The sequence below is a fragment of the Sparus aurata genome, chromosome 2 (assembly GCF_900880675.1).
Source record: "Sparus aurata chromosome 2, fSpaAur1.1, whole genome shotgun sequence".
Taxonomy (NCBI): Eukaryota; Metazoa; Chordata; class Actinopteri; order Spariformes; family Sparidae; genus Sparus; species Sparus aurata.
Genome location: NC_044188.1, coordinates 32,696,144 through 32,709,141, shown reverse-complemented (window position 1 = coordinate 32,709,141; position 12,998 = coordinate 32,696,144). Strand labels below are relative to the sequence as shown.

General features: G+C 41.2%; 1 protein-coding gene across 4 annotated transcripts in view; it reads left to right on the top strand.

The window, feature by feature from the left end:
* Positions 1-12,998, top strand: part of bcas3 (BCAS3 microtubule associated cell migration factor) — a 366,198-nt gene that overhangs the window by 117,968 nt on the left and 235,232 nt on the right. For all 4 annotated transcript variants that reach the window (XM_030407120.1, XM_030407111.1, XM_030407129.1 and 1 more), the window contains 4 exons: positions 2,626-2,750; positions 2,940-3,105; positions 3,194-3,291; positions 12,081-12,181. In XM_030407120.1, coding sequence (XP_030262980.1) covers positions 2,626-2,750; positions 2,940-3,105; positions 3,194-3,291; positions 12,081-12,181 — 490 coding nt within the window. The remainder of the gene's footprint in view (positions 1-2,625; positions 2,751-2,939; positions 3,106-3,193; positions 3,292-12,080; positions 12,182-12,998) is intronic.

The following is a 12,998-nucleotide window of genomic DNA, read 5'->3' as shown; positions in this document are numbered from 1 at the left end:
ATACCTGCAGCGGCGCGAGCTGGACCGGGATTTTGCTGGCGGTTCGGTTCCGTTCTGTGCATCTAAACTGACTGTTGTGGATTAATGAGATTAAACAAGTCCAAGTCTGTTCGGGTCTGAGGAGATCCGGAGACGCGCGGACAACAAAGTGGGATCGGAATCTGTGGATGTTTGTGTGTTACACGGCCCACCGCCCGAGTCGACGGAGCGGACGCACTGGCACGTCCAAAACCGGATCTAGGGTAAATAATGTCCAACACACCTTTTCGCGAACATTGCCGTTACGTTTGCTTTGTGTCTGGTGCAGGAAGAAACAGTAAAAATGTGCTTTTGTCACAAGCGGATTTATACCTGCAGCGGTGCGAGCTGGACCGGGATTTTGCCGGCGGTTCGGTCCCATTCTGTTCTGTTCTGTTCATCTAAACTGACTGTTGTTGATTATAATGAGATTAAACAAGTCCAGACTGAGTCTGTTCGGGTCTGAGGAGATCCGGAGACGCGTGGTCAACAAAGTGGGATCGGAATCTGTGGATGTTTGTGTGTAGCTAGCTGCTAGCCGCTAGCCGACCCACACGGCCTAACGTTACCTACCGAGTTGACGGAGCGGGCGCACCGGCACGTCCAAAACCGGATTTAGGGTAAATAATGTCCAACACGCTTTTTCGTGAACATTGCCGTTACGTTTGCTTTATGTCTGGTGCAGGAAGAAACAGTAAAAATGTGCTTTTGTCACGAAAGTGTCCAAGCAGCAAGTTTGGTTGTTGAGGAACAGGAAGATGTGGGAGGGACATCGGCGGATGATTGACAGCAGCAGTGATGTGTTGGAGACAGCGACAGAGATAGCGAGTTTTGAGAGTTGAGAGATTTGTGACATATAGCGTGTTTGGAGTGTATAGTTAGTGTGTTATGTAGTGTTTGGTGTGGTGTGTTTAGTGAGTAGTGGAGTCGTGTTGTGAGGCAAACCAAGGAGGAGACAGCTGAATGTGGAACAGGCAGGAATGAGCTGAGCTCTGAGCCTGAGGCATTGCCTGCATTTAAATGTAAATAGTTACACATAGCTTTGTAAATTTCAAAAACTTATGCACCAATTTAGCAAACAACAATTTATATTTGCATTATAACTAATGCAGTTGGTCCATTAAACATATTTGTGGTTTTCACAGTAAAAAAACTAACTTTTTCTACTCTGATTTTATGTTATTTTGTGATTTTAGGTCCATAGTGTTAATATAGTACCTTAAAATGAAAAAAATAACTGTACAGTCACACATGTGAGGCTGTGCTAAAAATAATTACACCAAGTAAGGCAAGGTAAATAGTTTTTAAGGTGACATATAATGGTATAATCACAAACAGCCAATTATATCCCTGACGTCCCACCTTCAAACACAGCCTCATTTGGCCATCCATGAAAAAGCTACTTAACCTCCCACTTTTCTATAGAAATACATGCTTCCTACGGACAATGCACTAGTTATCAGTAATGCCGGATGATGGACACCTTGTCGGGCATTATCCCTAACATATAAGATATTTATTTGATAATAACCTTTACTACTTTAATTCAAAATGTGCATTATACCACGTAAATCTGAGTCTGTTTCAAACTCTTCAATGCCAGTACCGGTAGTATCTTACATCAACCTACTGGATAGAGTTCTTGTACATCTGTGTGTTGCTGATGAATGCAGCAGATTTTTGCATGGTATTGCAGTATGCTGTGCTAAGAGTAAAGCCAGGGAAATCACAGCAGTGGCATATCCACTGCACTACTACTGTGGTTTCATTGAAATGAATAAGGAACCTATAACAGAAGCACATTTAATTGTCGTCTTCTCCTGTCTCACACATAACTTCCTTTTCAGATAGGAAGATGATCTAGAATGGTGGCTGAAATGTGTATAGGGGACGATTGAGCAGGTGGACATTTTGTAATATGTGTTTTTTGTGTTTTGGAATGACCTTGTTTATTTTCTGAATATCTCATCAACATTTGTTGGTGAGCAAAACATTTTTTCTCCCCACAAAGATGGATTTTTTATTTGCAGGCGTTTGAACAACCCTTTGCTTAGCTCCTTGCATGCAAAGCACTTTTATACGATTTGTGTTTATTTTTTGCAATTGCCTCTGAGGTGTTCCATTCCTTGTGGTATACTGTTGAAAATCACAGCTTCTTCTGAATCATTCTGGTTGTTACTTTTTATGGAACCAACCCAAGTTTAAATCGTGGTCTCAAAGGTGCTACATATTTCATTTTGAATTCAGTCCTTTTGCAGATGAATTTAGAAACACCAAAGTGAAATACTGACCATTGCTTGGTTGACTTCTGTAGTTCACATTCACATTTTCACAAAAAATTACTGGATTTGTTTACGGCTTAAGAGAGGAGGTGTTCTGCTCTCTGCAACATGGTTCATGGGAAATACAGTCCTCCATTGGAAATAGCAATTCTCTCTTCTATTTTGTCTCATTGAGTTACAGTACTACAATCAGTCAATCACAAGTAATTTGAATTTGAGATATTCAGACCTCATACAGTACATGGAACCCCCCTAATACCCAAACACTGCAGTTAAGTTTTTTTTATTTTGTGTCAACATTGTACCCTTTTTTACCCTTCCTTAGCAAAGCTAAGCCACCTCCTCAGATCTCCCCAAGCAAGTCTAGTGGAGGAGAGTTTTGTGTGGCCGCCATCTTTGCCTCATCTCGATCCTGGTTCATCACCAACCCGAACATAAAAAGAGAGAAAGGTAAGACCATGGTGTGTGTGTGTGTGTGTATACAAAAAAAAATAAAATAAAAAAAAAAAATAAAAAAAAATAATAAAATATATATATATATATATATATATATATATATATATATATATATGTATATATTTTTTATAATCAGCGACTTAAGTACCTTTTTAACAGCCTTCCTTTACATCCTCAACACAGATCAGTCCAGGCAGTCGGTTGTTGACTCGCTGTATATCATCAGTTGCTACGGTAACTTGGTGGAACATGTCCTGGAGCCCCGTCCTATTAGCACTGCTCAAAAGATAAGCGATGACACACCTTTGGAGCTCAGCACCTGTCCAAGGGCCTGCTGGACTCTATCCAGGTAACACTGTGTCCTGTGTCCACTCTATCCTTGAAAAAGTGCCACTAAAAAGTAATGGCTCTCATAGTTGTCTTATCTTTTGAACTAGGACTCCACAGTGGAATGAGCTGCAGCCACCCTTCAACTCCAACCACCCCTTGGTGTTGGCTTCAGACCTGGTGCAGTACTATCAGTATCTTCTGGCTTGTAAGTGCTAAACAAACCCTCCTGCCAAACTGTGCACATTTTGTGTAGTAGGTACACATTTTGTCATCAAGGTACGCTTTTACAATATGTAGCACAAGTACACAGACAGCTGATGATGCCCTGTGAATTTGGCAAATTGTGTAACGGTGCTCAAGTCAAACAGCAAGAGGCAGCAGCATTATGCCAAGAAGTTGGTAGTTGGCTGAAAATCAAAACAAGAGAATCATAGCCTTCAGCCACTAACAAAACAAAAATGTGCAACTGAGAAAGACTGACGGATGTATAATGCCTTTCTAGTTAAGATCTGCAAACGTCAACAGGCTTGACTTGTTTTTATCCCTCTCGTTCTCCCTTATCATTTCGGCTGGCGGGTTCCCCTAATTGAGAACGGTTCTTTGAACTCATTATAAAGGTAAATGGACTGGGCTTTTGCAGCTAGTTGAGTTAACATAGTAATAGGTCCCAAAATGCAGTATCAAATGTCCCCGGTGCAAAATGATTTAAGACTGTAGTATTGATAACTTCTGATGTCAACAGTTCCTGTATCTGTGCTTTTTGAAATTTTAGTGTGATTTATAATCACAATGCACCCTCTTCTGCTTAGCTCATCCACATACACACACAAACTAACACGGATATGCAATACAGTAAATGAACAGCAGAGCAGAGAGGCCATGGTGAACCAGGTGAAGTCAAGATAACTTAAAGATTACAGAAGGTGGAGACAACATGCAATAACACCTTCATGAGTTATAAATCAGTACTTTATCAATACATTTGTTAAACAATCCTAAACACGTAGAAAAGCAATGTTTAATCGTCTGTCTGCAGTCTGTCACCCGTCACTGCTATGTGCTACAAAAGCACAGTGGGCTAGCTCGGTCTGTATGTAGTCCAAATGTTTGCCACAGATCTTTTTTGGCATGTTTCTGTTAATTTAGCTACTGGCTGAGACAATCCTGCCCCTTCTTTAATCTACCAGGTCACTGCAGGCAGTAAATCATACCAGTAGCAGCAATAGAGACAGTAGGAGTGATGTCTGTGTTCTTCACTCTTTCCAAACTTCATTCAGTATTTTGACATTTTAGTTTTATTCCCAGTTTATATTGTGACTTTGCTGTTATAAACATTACTATGGCAAACACTTTTTGACATTTGAAATATAGATAAATGGCCACTACTAAAAGTACTATTACATAAGAAAGTATTGATCAGCTACAAAAGGACATTGAAATACCAACATCGATGCTCTTGATGGATTTGCCTGTACTGCATGTACTAAGTTTACCCATATGCCTCATAAAATATAGCTCTTTGTATGTTTTATTTACAGAGGCCAATAAGACCATTTATCTTTTCTGTATGTACTATATGCATTATTAGTCAAGGGGGTGGCCCCAAATCCCTGCTGATTTTCCATGTTGACTGTGTTAAAAGCCAGTCCTCAGCCTGTTAGTGGTGCCACATGCTGAGGAGAGACCTTACCAGTAGACAGCTATAACATTTACTCTCTCAAAGACAGAGAAAGATACCTTTACCATTGCATATCCTCTGAGCCCTGTCAGAAGTAATCCTAGTTCTTCTGTTTGGTTATGCACCTTGAATCTACCCTTCCCAGCCACAGTACACGCCTGCTTCAGGACATTCTAGCACAATACTACAAAATGCCGGACTCTGACCAATTAGCTGACACCCTAAACTCTTTCTTATTCAATAATAAGCACGGAGCAGTGAGCACTTTAGGTTGCCCTCTGAAAGGCAAATTCGCATGTATTCTCGAGTGCACGCGGATGGCCACACACGGAATCAATCCACCCCCTGGAATAAGATGGCGTTTTGAGCTCCCTCCATAATTATAAACACACAAAATCTGTAATTAGCTCTTGCGGCTGCTCCAGGGTAAGTGGTGGCTGTGTTTACCCTAATCTCTCTACTCTTCTCCATTGACTTCTGCAGTGCTCCAGGTCTAACTGGTAGGATATTTTCTCAAATCAGTGCTAATGGTCTCTCCTAGTGTCATAGCGATGAGGACACATATGGGTGACGTGCACGGGCGTCAGCTTTCTCCACCGTTCTCTCTGCCAGAATTGGGCAGTGGGACTGTGGCTGCATAATGAGAGAAATTCATAGCATTAACATTTACATCCAATTAACAATAGCCAGATAACACCGCCGTGTCTCTTTATTCCCCAAACCAACCAAGTGTGAACCGATGAGAGGTCAAGACGCTATAAACATAATTGTTCAGCCCTCTACCCACTTCTTGTGCTCCTGCCAGTTTCCCTCTGGGCCAGTGTCCTATACACCACCAACAGTGACCGAGTTGCTCTCGGACTGCCACCTTCCATTTCTGCGCTTTGCACCCGAGCACAGACTCTCAACATCCTGTTTCTCAGCATGTTTCCCATTGCCAGCCCTCTCCTCTGCCGTTTCCTCCAGGGCTTGGCAGCGCAACAGAGAAGTGATCCAGGAGAAAGAGTCGATTTGACCTTAGGATGAATTACAGCACAGCCATACGCCTCTTGTCCAGCTGCCTCTTACTGAGCATAAAGATCATGCCGCTGCAGAGGAAACTGAAAAGACACATTGTTCTTACTTGCAGTACAAATTGTCCTATGTAGATCTAATTTACATTGTGGATACAACCATCAGAAGAAACAACAAATAGCAAGAGAGGAATCAAGACAAGGAAGTTTAGACAATAAGACCAGAAACAGAAGTAGTGAAAGAGTCAAGAAATGAGGGTAAGAAAACTATATAAATATCCCCTACACCTAATTGTCGAACAAACAATGACTATGTCTCCCAAAAGGTGGAAACGAGGTGGCAGCGCTTGATTGACAGGCAATGGTCTCCGGTCTCGTGGCTCTATATTGGATGACCCAGACTGATTAAAAATGCAGTATGCAAGGAAAGGAATAGGAAGGGGAGAGGAAGGGCCGGGGTCAGGCCAGACCGGAGCCTCCAGGATGGGATGATAAAAGGCAGCAGTGGCGCCACTTCATGGTCACTATCTTCACCTGTCCATCTGTAGGAGCTACTGGCAGCACTCAGCCTCACAGAGGATGGCAAGTGCATCACTGCTTTGGAGAGATAAGGAAGAAAGAGAAACACATTATACAGTATACCCACAAATAGAGGAGATGCAGTGCAATCTGGCTAAATAAAAGCAGTCTCAAGCCAAGTCTTTAGTGTTTGGGGAATCCTCTATCTACAGCTGAAGCAGCGTCTTATGATTCCTGTTTTTGTCTATGAGTGCATGTGGGAATTAGACCTTTTCTTCTGGCCCAAGGTGTTGGAGAAGGGCAATAACAGAATAACTACTCTAATCTAATCAGTAACTTTTTATTCAGAGTGAGTTTTTTTTGTACCTATGATTTTTAGTCAATATTTATCAAGCGGTCTGCAGTATGTTTTCCAACACCTCTTCCCCTTTCCGCAAAGTTGCTCTGAAGCAAACAAACCAGTGAATAATTTACCACCTAGATTTCTGGCTGGCTCCTTTGAGCCTAGTGATGATGGCAGAAACATAGGCTATGCTTTTTGCCCCCCCCCCCACCTGTCATATAATGTGCTAATTGTGGAGACTGACTGACTGGCTGGCTCGGTCACTCTCTTGGGACTCGGAGGCCCATGACAGGCCAGCCACAGTTGCCTCGTCAATAGATCTAATTGCTCTGAGAGAAGGGCCAGAGTGAAGGCTTTGGACCATCAGGCGTTTGGTAAAGAGAAACCATGGCGCCATGACTGGGTCAGTAATCAAAGAGAGGCAGAGAAAGGATGGGGTAAGTGTAGCGCTGGCTGAATGAAGGAACTGTCAGTCAAATACGCCTTGAATGATATATAATGACTAAGCTATCCCAGTCTGTCAGTATGCCAGCACCTATCTGCCAGAGTACTACTCAAAAGAGGAAAGTGAGAAGAGAGGAAAGTGAGAAGAGAGACAGGTGGAGCAGTCGAGAGGGAGCCCAGCAAGTGAAATGTCTGGCGACCAAGTGTGGCAGTTGAATGTAAGGGGGGGAAATAAAAGACTAATAAAATGAATCTTTGAAAAATACAAATGAAAGAGATGAAGGTGAACAGAGAAGACAGCCCAGACAAGACGGCTATCCTCTGTCCACCGTGCAGCCAGCGCTCCAGATCTATCAGATTGTTAGCCCCTTATCTATCCCTGGAGATCGGCCCGTCCGGTCCCTGGCCCAAGGCCCTGGGAGGTCGGGCTACATCAATACCTAGGCAGCCTTTGTTCTTGTTCTGACTCCCTGCTTCACTGCTCTGGCTAACAGGCCACTGGCTACCAGCCTTCAGCACGGCAAAACACCACTCTCTTCACAGTCAATAAAGACTGTGACACAGACAACTCTGTTCCTTGGTAGTGTAGGGAAGATTATTTTTCTGTTTATGTGAGTATGCAAGCGTATAATCATCAGATTTGTTATTAAAGAAACAGACTCAAAACAAATCAATCTTCATTCTTTCTATTCATCAACAAGGAAGTTATTATTATGAGTCATATTTTATCAATTTTAGTTTGACACCGAGCATCATTAGCCAATTGTATGTGAGTCACGGCTATACTGATAGACAGATTTTCTTCACATTATACTGCCATTGCTGGTTAGAAGTAGGTTCTTTGTAGTCACGCCGTTCTATGTTTCAGGACTTTGATTACAGACACATTCAGAAAATACATACAGATGTATAAAGAATGAATAAATTAACAAATTAATAAATATCTTAACATTGTCAAAACCATTTATGACCATTTTTCATCAGCAGATGAGAGTTTTGGCATTTTCAGCAAATAACTACCCCAGAAATAAAAATATTTATATAGAAATACAAAAATCATACTTTATTACTGTATGGGAATACAAAGCATTAACAGTACTGCCCAAAAGGTATGTCAGATTTAGAGGCATGTGAATTAAAAAAGTCGTCAAAAACTCTGATGATGAACACATATACTGTATTGTTTCATGGTGTTTACCCGCATATTGTTCACCCCATATCCACCAATTATTTTTCATTATCAACCTTTTCCAGCAAACAAATGAGCTGTCACCACACTATATTATATGATGAACATCTTAGTCATGATAGAAAACAGGATTTAGTGATGGGGCAGTTTCTTGGGGTGTGGAAGACTGAGACACCACTTCGGGCACAGTGATAGTGTCACTATCAAGCATAAAACCAATGCCTCGCTCAGCACAATGAAAAAGACCAACTCTCCACAGTTGTACTAGTCCTGGCTCATAATATTTAATATTGTTGTGAAGTTTTTCGGCATTGGATAAGCCTTCAAATTCATGGATCTAAGACTCAAGTCTTGCCTATATGTAATCTTTTCCTCACTTCCATTAATACAACTCCTTGCAGTTTTCAATCTGAATAACTTAACTATTTTTTTTGCATAAGATTGTCATGGTATGTTTGGCCTGCAAAGGCTGAGAGTCACCATTTTTACTGTTCATGCCAACAATGCATTGGACCCACAAAGACATTCTGACATTATGACTAGAACATTCAGTTCATTTTACCCAAATCTCTGAATGTCAGTCCTACATTTTAAAATAAGCCTGACCAATTTGTGGGGACTTTTATTTTACAGTTTAACAATAAATTATAATATAAATTATAATATAATATAAATTGTCTAAAAGGACATCGGTGCAGAGAAACAGTATATTTAACTGGGAATTGAATAGCTATACATTTTTAATCTCTGATATAAAAATTTCATATTGACATGTATTTGATAACATACGGTGATACTGATATGTCTGTGAGAGTGCCAATATTGTGTTATCATATTGGCCAACACATATATTTGTAAGCCTCTATTTTACACATTTGTCTACAGTAGATGATTACCATAGAATTGATGCACATCCTTTCTCATTACTCTTTCATTCCAGCTTATTCAGAATTTTCCTGAAATCGATCAATAACATTCTCATATCTACTGTGACTATAGCATTACATTCAGACCCCTTTCTTGAGAGTGGTGCAATAAGTTTGCACTTAAAAAATTTGCTGTCTGAAATTGCCTTGATGCTCCATCTCTTAAGAGCCTGTAATGAGTGTTGTAAAAGGCAAAGGCCGAGTGGCTGGCCTAGTCGGACACTAAGATGGTTACATATGACTGTAACTGCCTTGGTCAGTCTGGCTCCTGACGTGCACACTAACAGACACACTAACATGTGTGTGTACACACACAAACACACAGGGGAAGGTTGTTTCTTTGCTTGACCCGTGGGGATGACCACTATCTCCCCACACTGGAGCCTGGCTGTGACTGGCCATTGAAAGCCCCCCCACTGGAAACCTGATCCAGCCTGTCTAACAACTGCTTCAGAACATCAATAATTAATTAGGGAACAGCTATTGGCCCCAAGGGTCAGAGAGCAAGGCAAGGGGGGGGGGGGCAGTGGTAGGAAATAGGGGAGTCGTGATTTTAATAAGTAACACAACATAGGCTTTGTTCTTCTCTCTTCCATCTTACAACATGAGAGCCCTTCTCTGCCTTGCTCTTTCTTATCTCGCATTTCCCTATTTTCCCTCTTGCAACAAATCTGTGAGTCTCTAAAGAGTCATTCCACCCAAATTACCAAAAATAACAAAACGTATTTCACTTAGTACTGGTATCTTGCCATTCACATAGTTTTGGTTGTATTTGTAGAGGTATTAAAACAATCTGTCCCTGCCAATTGAACTGCCTCCTCTCCGATCCATGGAGATGAATGTAATTTTGATAAAGCTTACTGTACTGAAAATGTACATGTGGAAAAAATCAACACAGGCAAGCCCATCCTTCCACTGGTTCTATTCTATTTATTTTTTCAACCTTTCTGACCTTTGATTGTGGGGTGGAGAAACAAATCTCAGAGAAATGCACACTTGATTGGATCCTCTTACGGGTAAGTACTGTTTTTTTTTTTAAATTGGATGCTTCAACCTTCAAAAGTCTGACACCAAATCCAAGACAACAATTTATTTGTATAAATAGGTTTGATTTAGGAGATTGTTTGGAACATATTTTATAACTGTCAAAAGAAAATTAGGGATCAACAATTTTGACCATGTTAATGTAGAGTTGCACATATTGTTTCTGCTGCTGGAGGATCTCTGCAGGTGATGTAATTAATATTTTCCTCATTAAGGATGTATTTCTCCCCTCTCATCCCACCGTTTTTTGATCAGGATGACTTTTTATGACCCGTCCGGCCTGATCCGTGGACTGAGGTTGGAACACACAGAGGGGGTCGCTCCTCCAGCACTCCTCCTCTTCCTCAGTGAAATATCAGTGTATTCTTTTATATGCAGACAAACAGAGTTGATGGGACAGATAATTGTGAAACGGCGGGACAGAGGGTCCAGCAGCCAAAGACATCCCTGTCCTTTAGTGAAGACGAGTGCCATAGATTAACCTGTGCCAGGCCCTGGCACACCTGGCTCTTAAAGGGATTGGGAGACAACACTCAGATTGTTTTGATTTAAGTTCTGCCCAAAACACACCCATGACTAATTCAGAGCCTAAATACCACCCCATTGCTCCGTGCACCATGCTTTATTCCCAAAATATCCACCATGTCACTGAAAAAAATGGACGCACCATTGTTCTTTTTAAATACAAATCCATCCTGATATAATTAATTATTTAATAACTTGGCGTATTTCTTCTCTGTATTTCTTCTCATATCTTCATGTTCACAAGTCACACTTCTCTTTCAGTCGTCTACAAGTAACTTAACAACAACACTTAGGTGGTGAATACACAGCTGTGTTTGGTTATACTTTATCCAATGCAGTTTTATCTGTTTCTCTTGGTATTCTGTTGATGCAGTTTGAGTTTCTGTAGATGGCGCTTCTTTCTATGTCTGTTCAGCCATAGTAGCAGCTCACTCCAACTACCCATTCCTCCCATCACATTTTTTTTTCCAAACACAATTTTACATACAGCAAACACTACTGAAGAAGCAGGAGTAAGAACTGTTCAAACCTCGTACCTCATGAAGGACATGTGTGTTTCATGTTGCGGTGGGGGTGGGGGTTGATGTGACATTGGCGACTGAGGTGTCAAACACCAAACTGTCTCCATCAGGGTTGTATGAAAACTTGGCGTGTGAGTATGTGTAAGGATGAAGTGAGATGTGCACTTGACAAGTTTATTAGCCATTCCCGTGTTAAACAAACCCCACCCCTGAGGTTGGAGACATAGAAAATACTAATTCTACACATAAGGCTTCGTTCTCCATGCCTGCTTATTCAAGCCTCCAAAAGCCCCATTTGTTTTTTGGTCTCTCTGTAACTCTCTCTCTTTTTCTTTGTAACACACACACAATGAAACATTGCCAACAGTAGACTATATGTGTGCACTGACCAAGTGTGGACTTCTGTTTCAGCAGATGTATATAAATGGTTCATACCAATATGTTTTCATCCCAATATGTTTTCATCCAAGCTTTACATACTTAGTCAGCTTTGATTTACGGATGTCCTCTCTGATAGCTATTTCAGAGTCATATTTTATGTTTAAGGGCTTTACACTTTTCATATATTACATAGGAAATACTGAATACTTGAATTTTAGAGATATTTCTGGCCTGAAAACTGTGTTTACATTGGACATAGACACAAAATATTAGCTCCAGCTATTAGCTTCATCTTTAATATATTAAATGTCCTAATTGGATTTAACATCACATTACTGTGCGTGTGTGTGTGTGTGCGTGTGCATGTGTGTGTGCATATGTGTGTGTGCGTGTGTGCGTGTTCTCTCTCAGCAATGCCCCCAGGAAGCCCTGGACCAATCACGCGTCACGAGTCGTCAGACAGCCTGGCGTCCGACCACAGTGGCCAGGAGGATGAGGAGTGGCTCTCTCAGGTCAGACCTTTACCTTACCCAACATTACAGTTACATTCAGTTAGTCTGTGACAAGCAGACAGGTGATTGACATTGCCACAGATCATACCAAGCTTTTGGTTGCTTTATTGAAGTACAAAGATGATTCCTATAGAAAATGCTTCTGATGGAGAGTCTCTGAGTTTGATGGAGACTGACAACTGCCCATTTTTTTATGCATTTGTTTCCTTATGCCAGCTATTCCTTCTGCAGTGTTGTCCCAGTAAACCAGCTTTTAACAACATTCAAAATAAATCCAATACTGAACACCCATCGTCTTACCCCAACCTATGCGAGCCATTAGAAGGTAAAAATTCAAAAGGCCCTCTCTAGCCAGTGGTGTGTTTTGGGCTATCGTAGAAACATGAGAAACATGGCAGTGCAAAATGGTCGATTCCATGGAAGAGGACCTGCTCTCTCTGTCACTGGCTTTTGTAACATTACATGAGCCCTGCCAGCTGTGTTATATGTACTACACATGAGCACATCTAAACAGAGATGAGAAAGAATTGAGATAGCAATGGGGTATGAGTCAACTGCCTCCTTTAAGTGGGCTTACCTGCGTAAAAACAAACAAGCTGTGATAGTTAGTAGGAGGTGAGTATTTAGCTTCCCTGAAGATTGGTTGACCAAAACAAATGAAGTGAATATTGAACTTGCATTTGTTAGTCTGACACAAACATAGCTCCAAATAAATGCTTATGGTGCTGGACGTGTAAATGGACAACAGTTTGTTAACACATTAGCCATACCAATTTTATCAGATGACAAAATATTTGATTTAGATTTGCTCCACTAC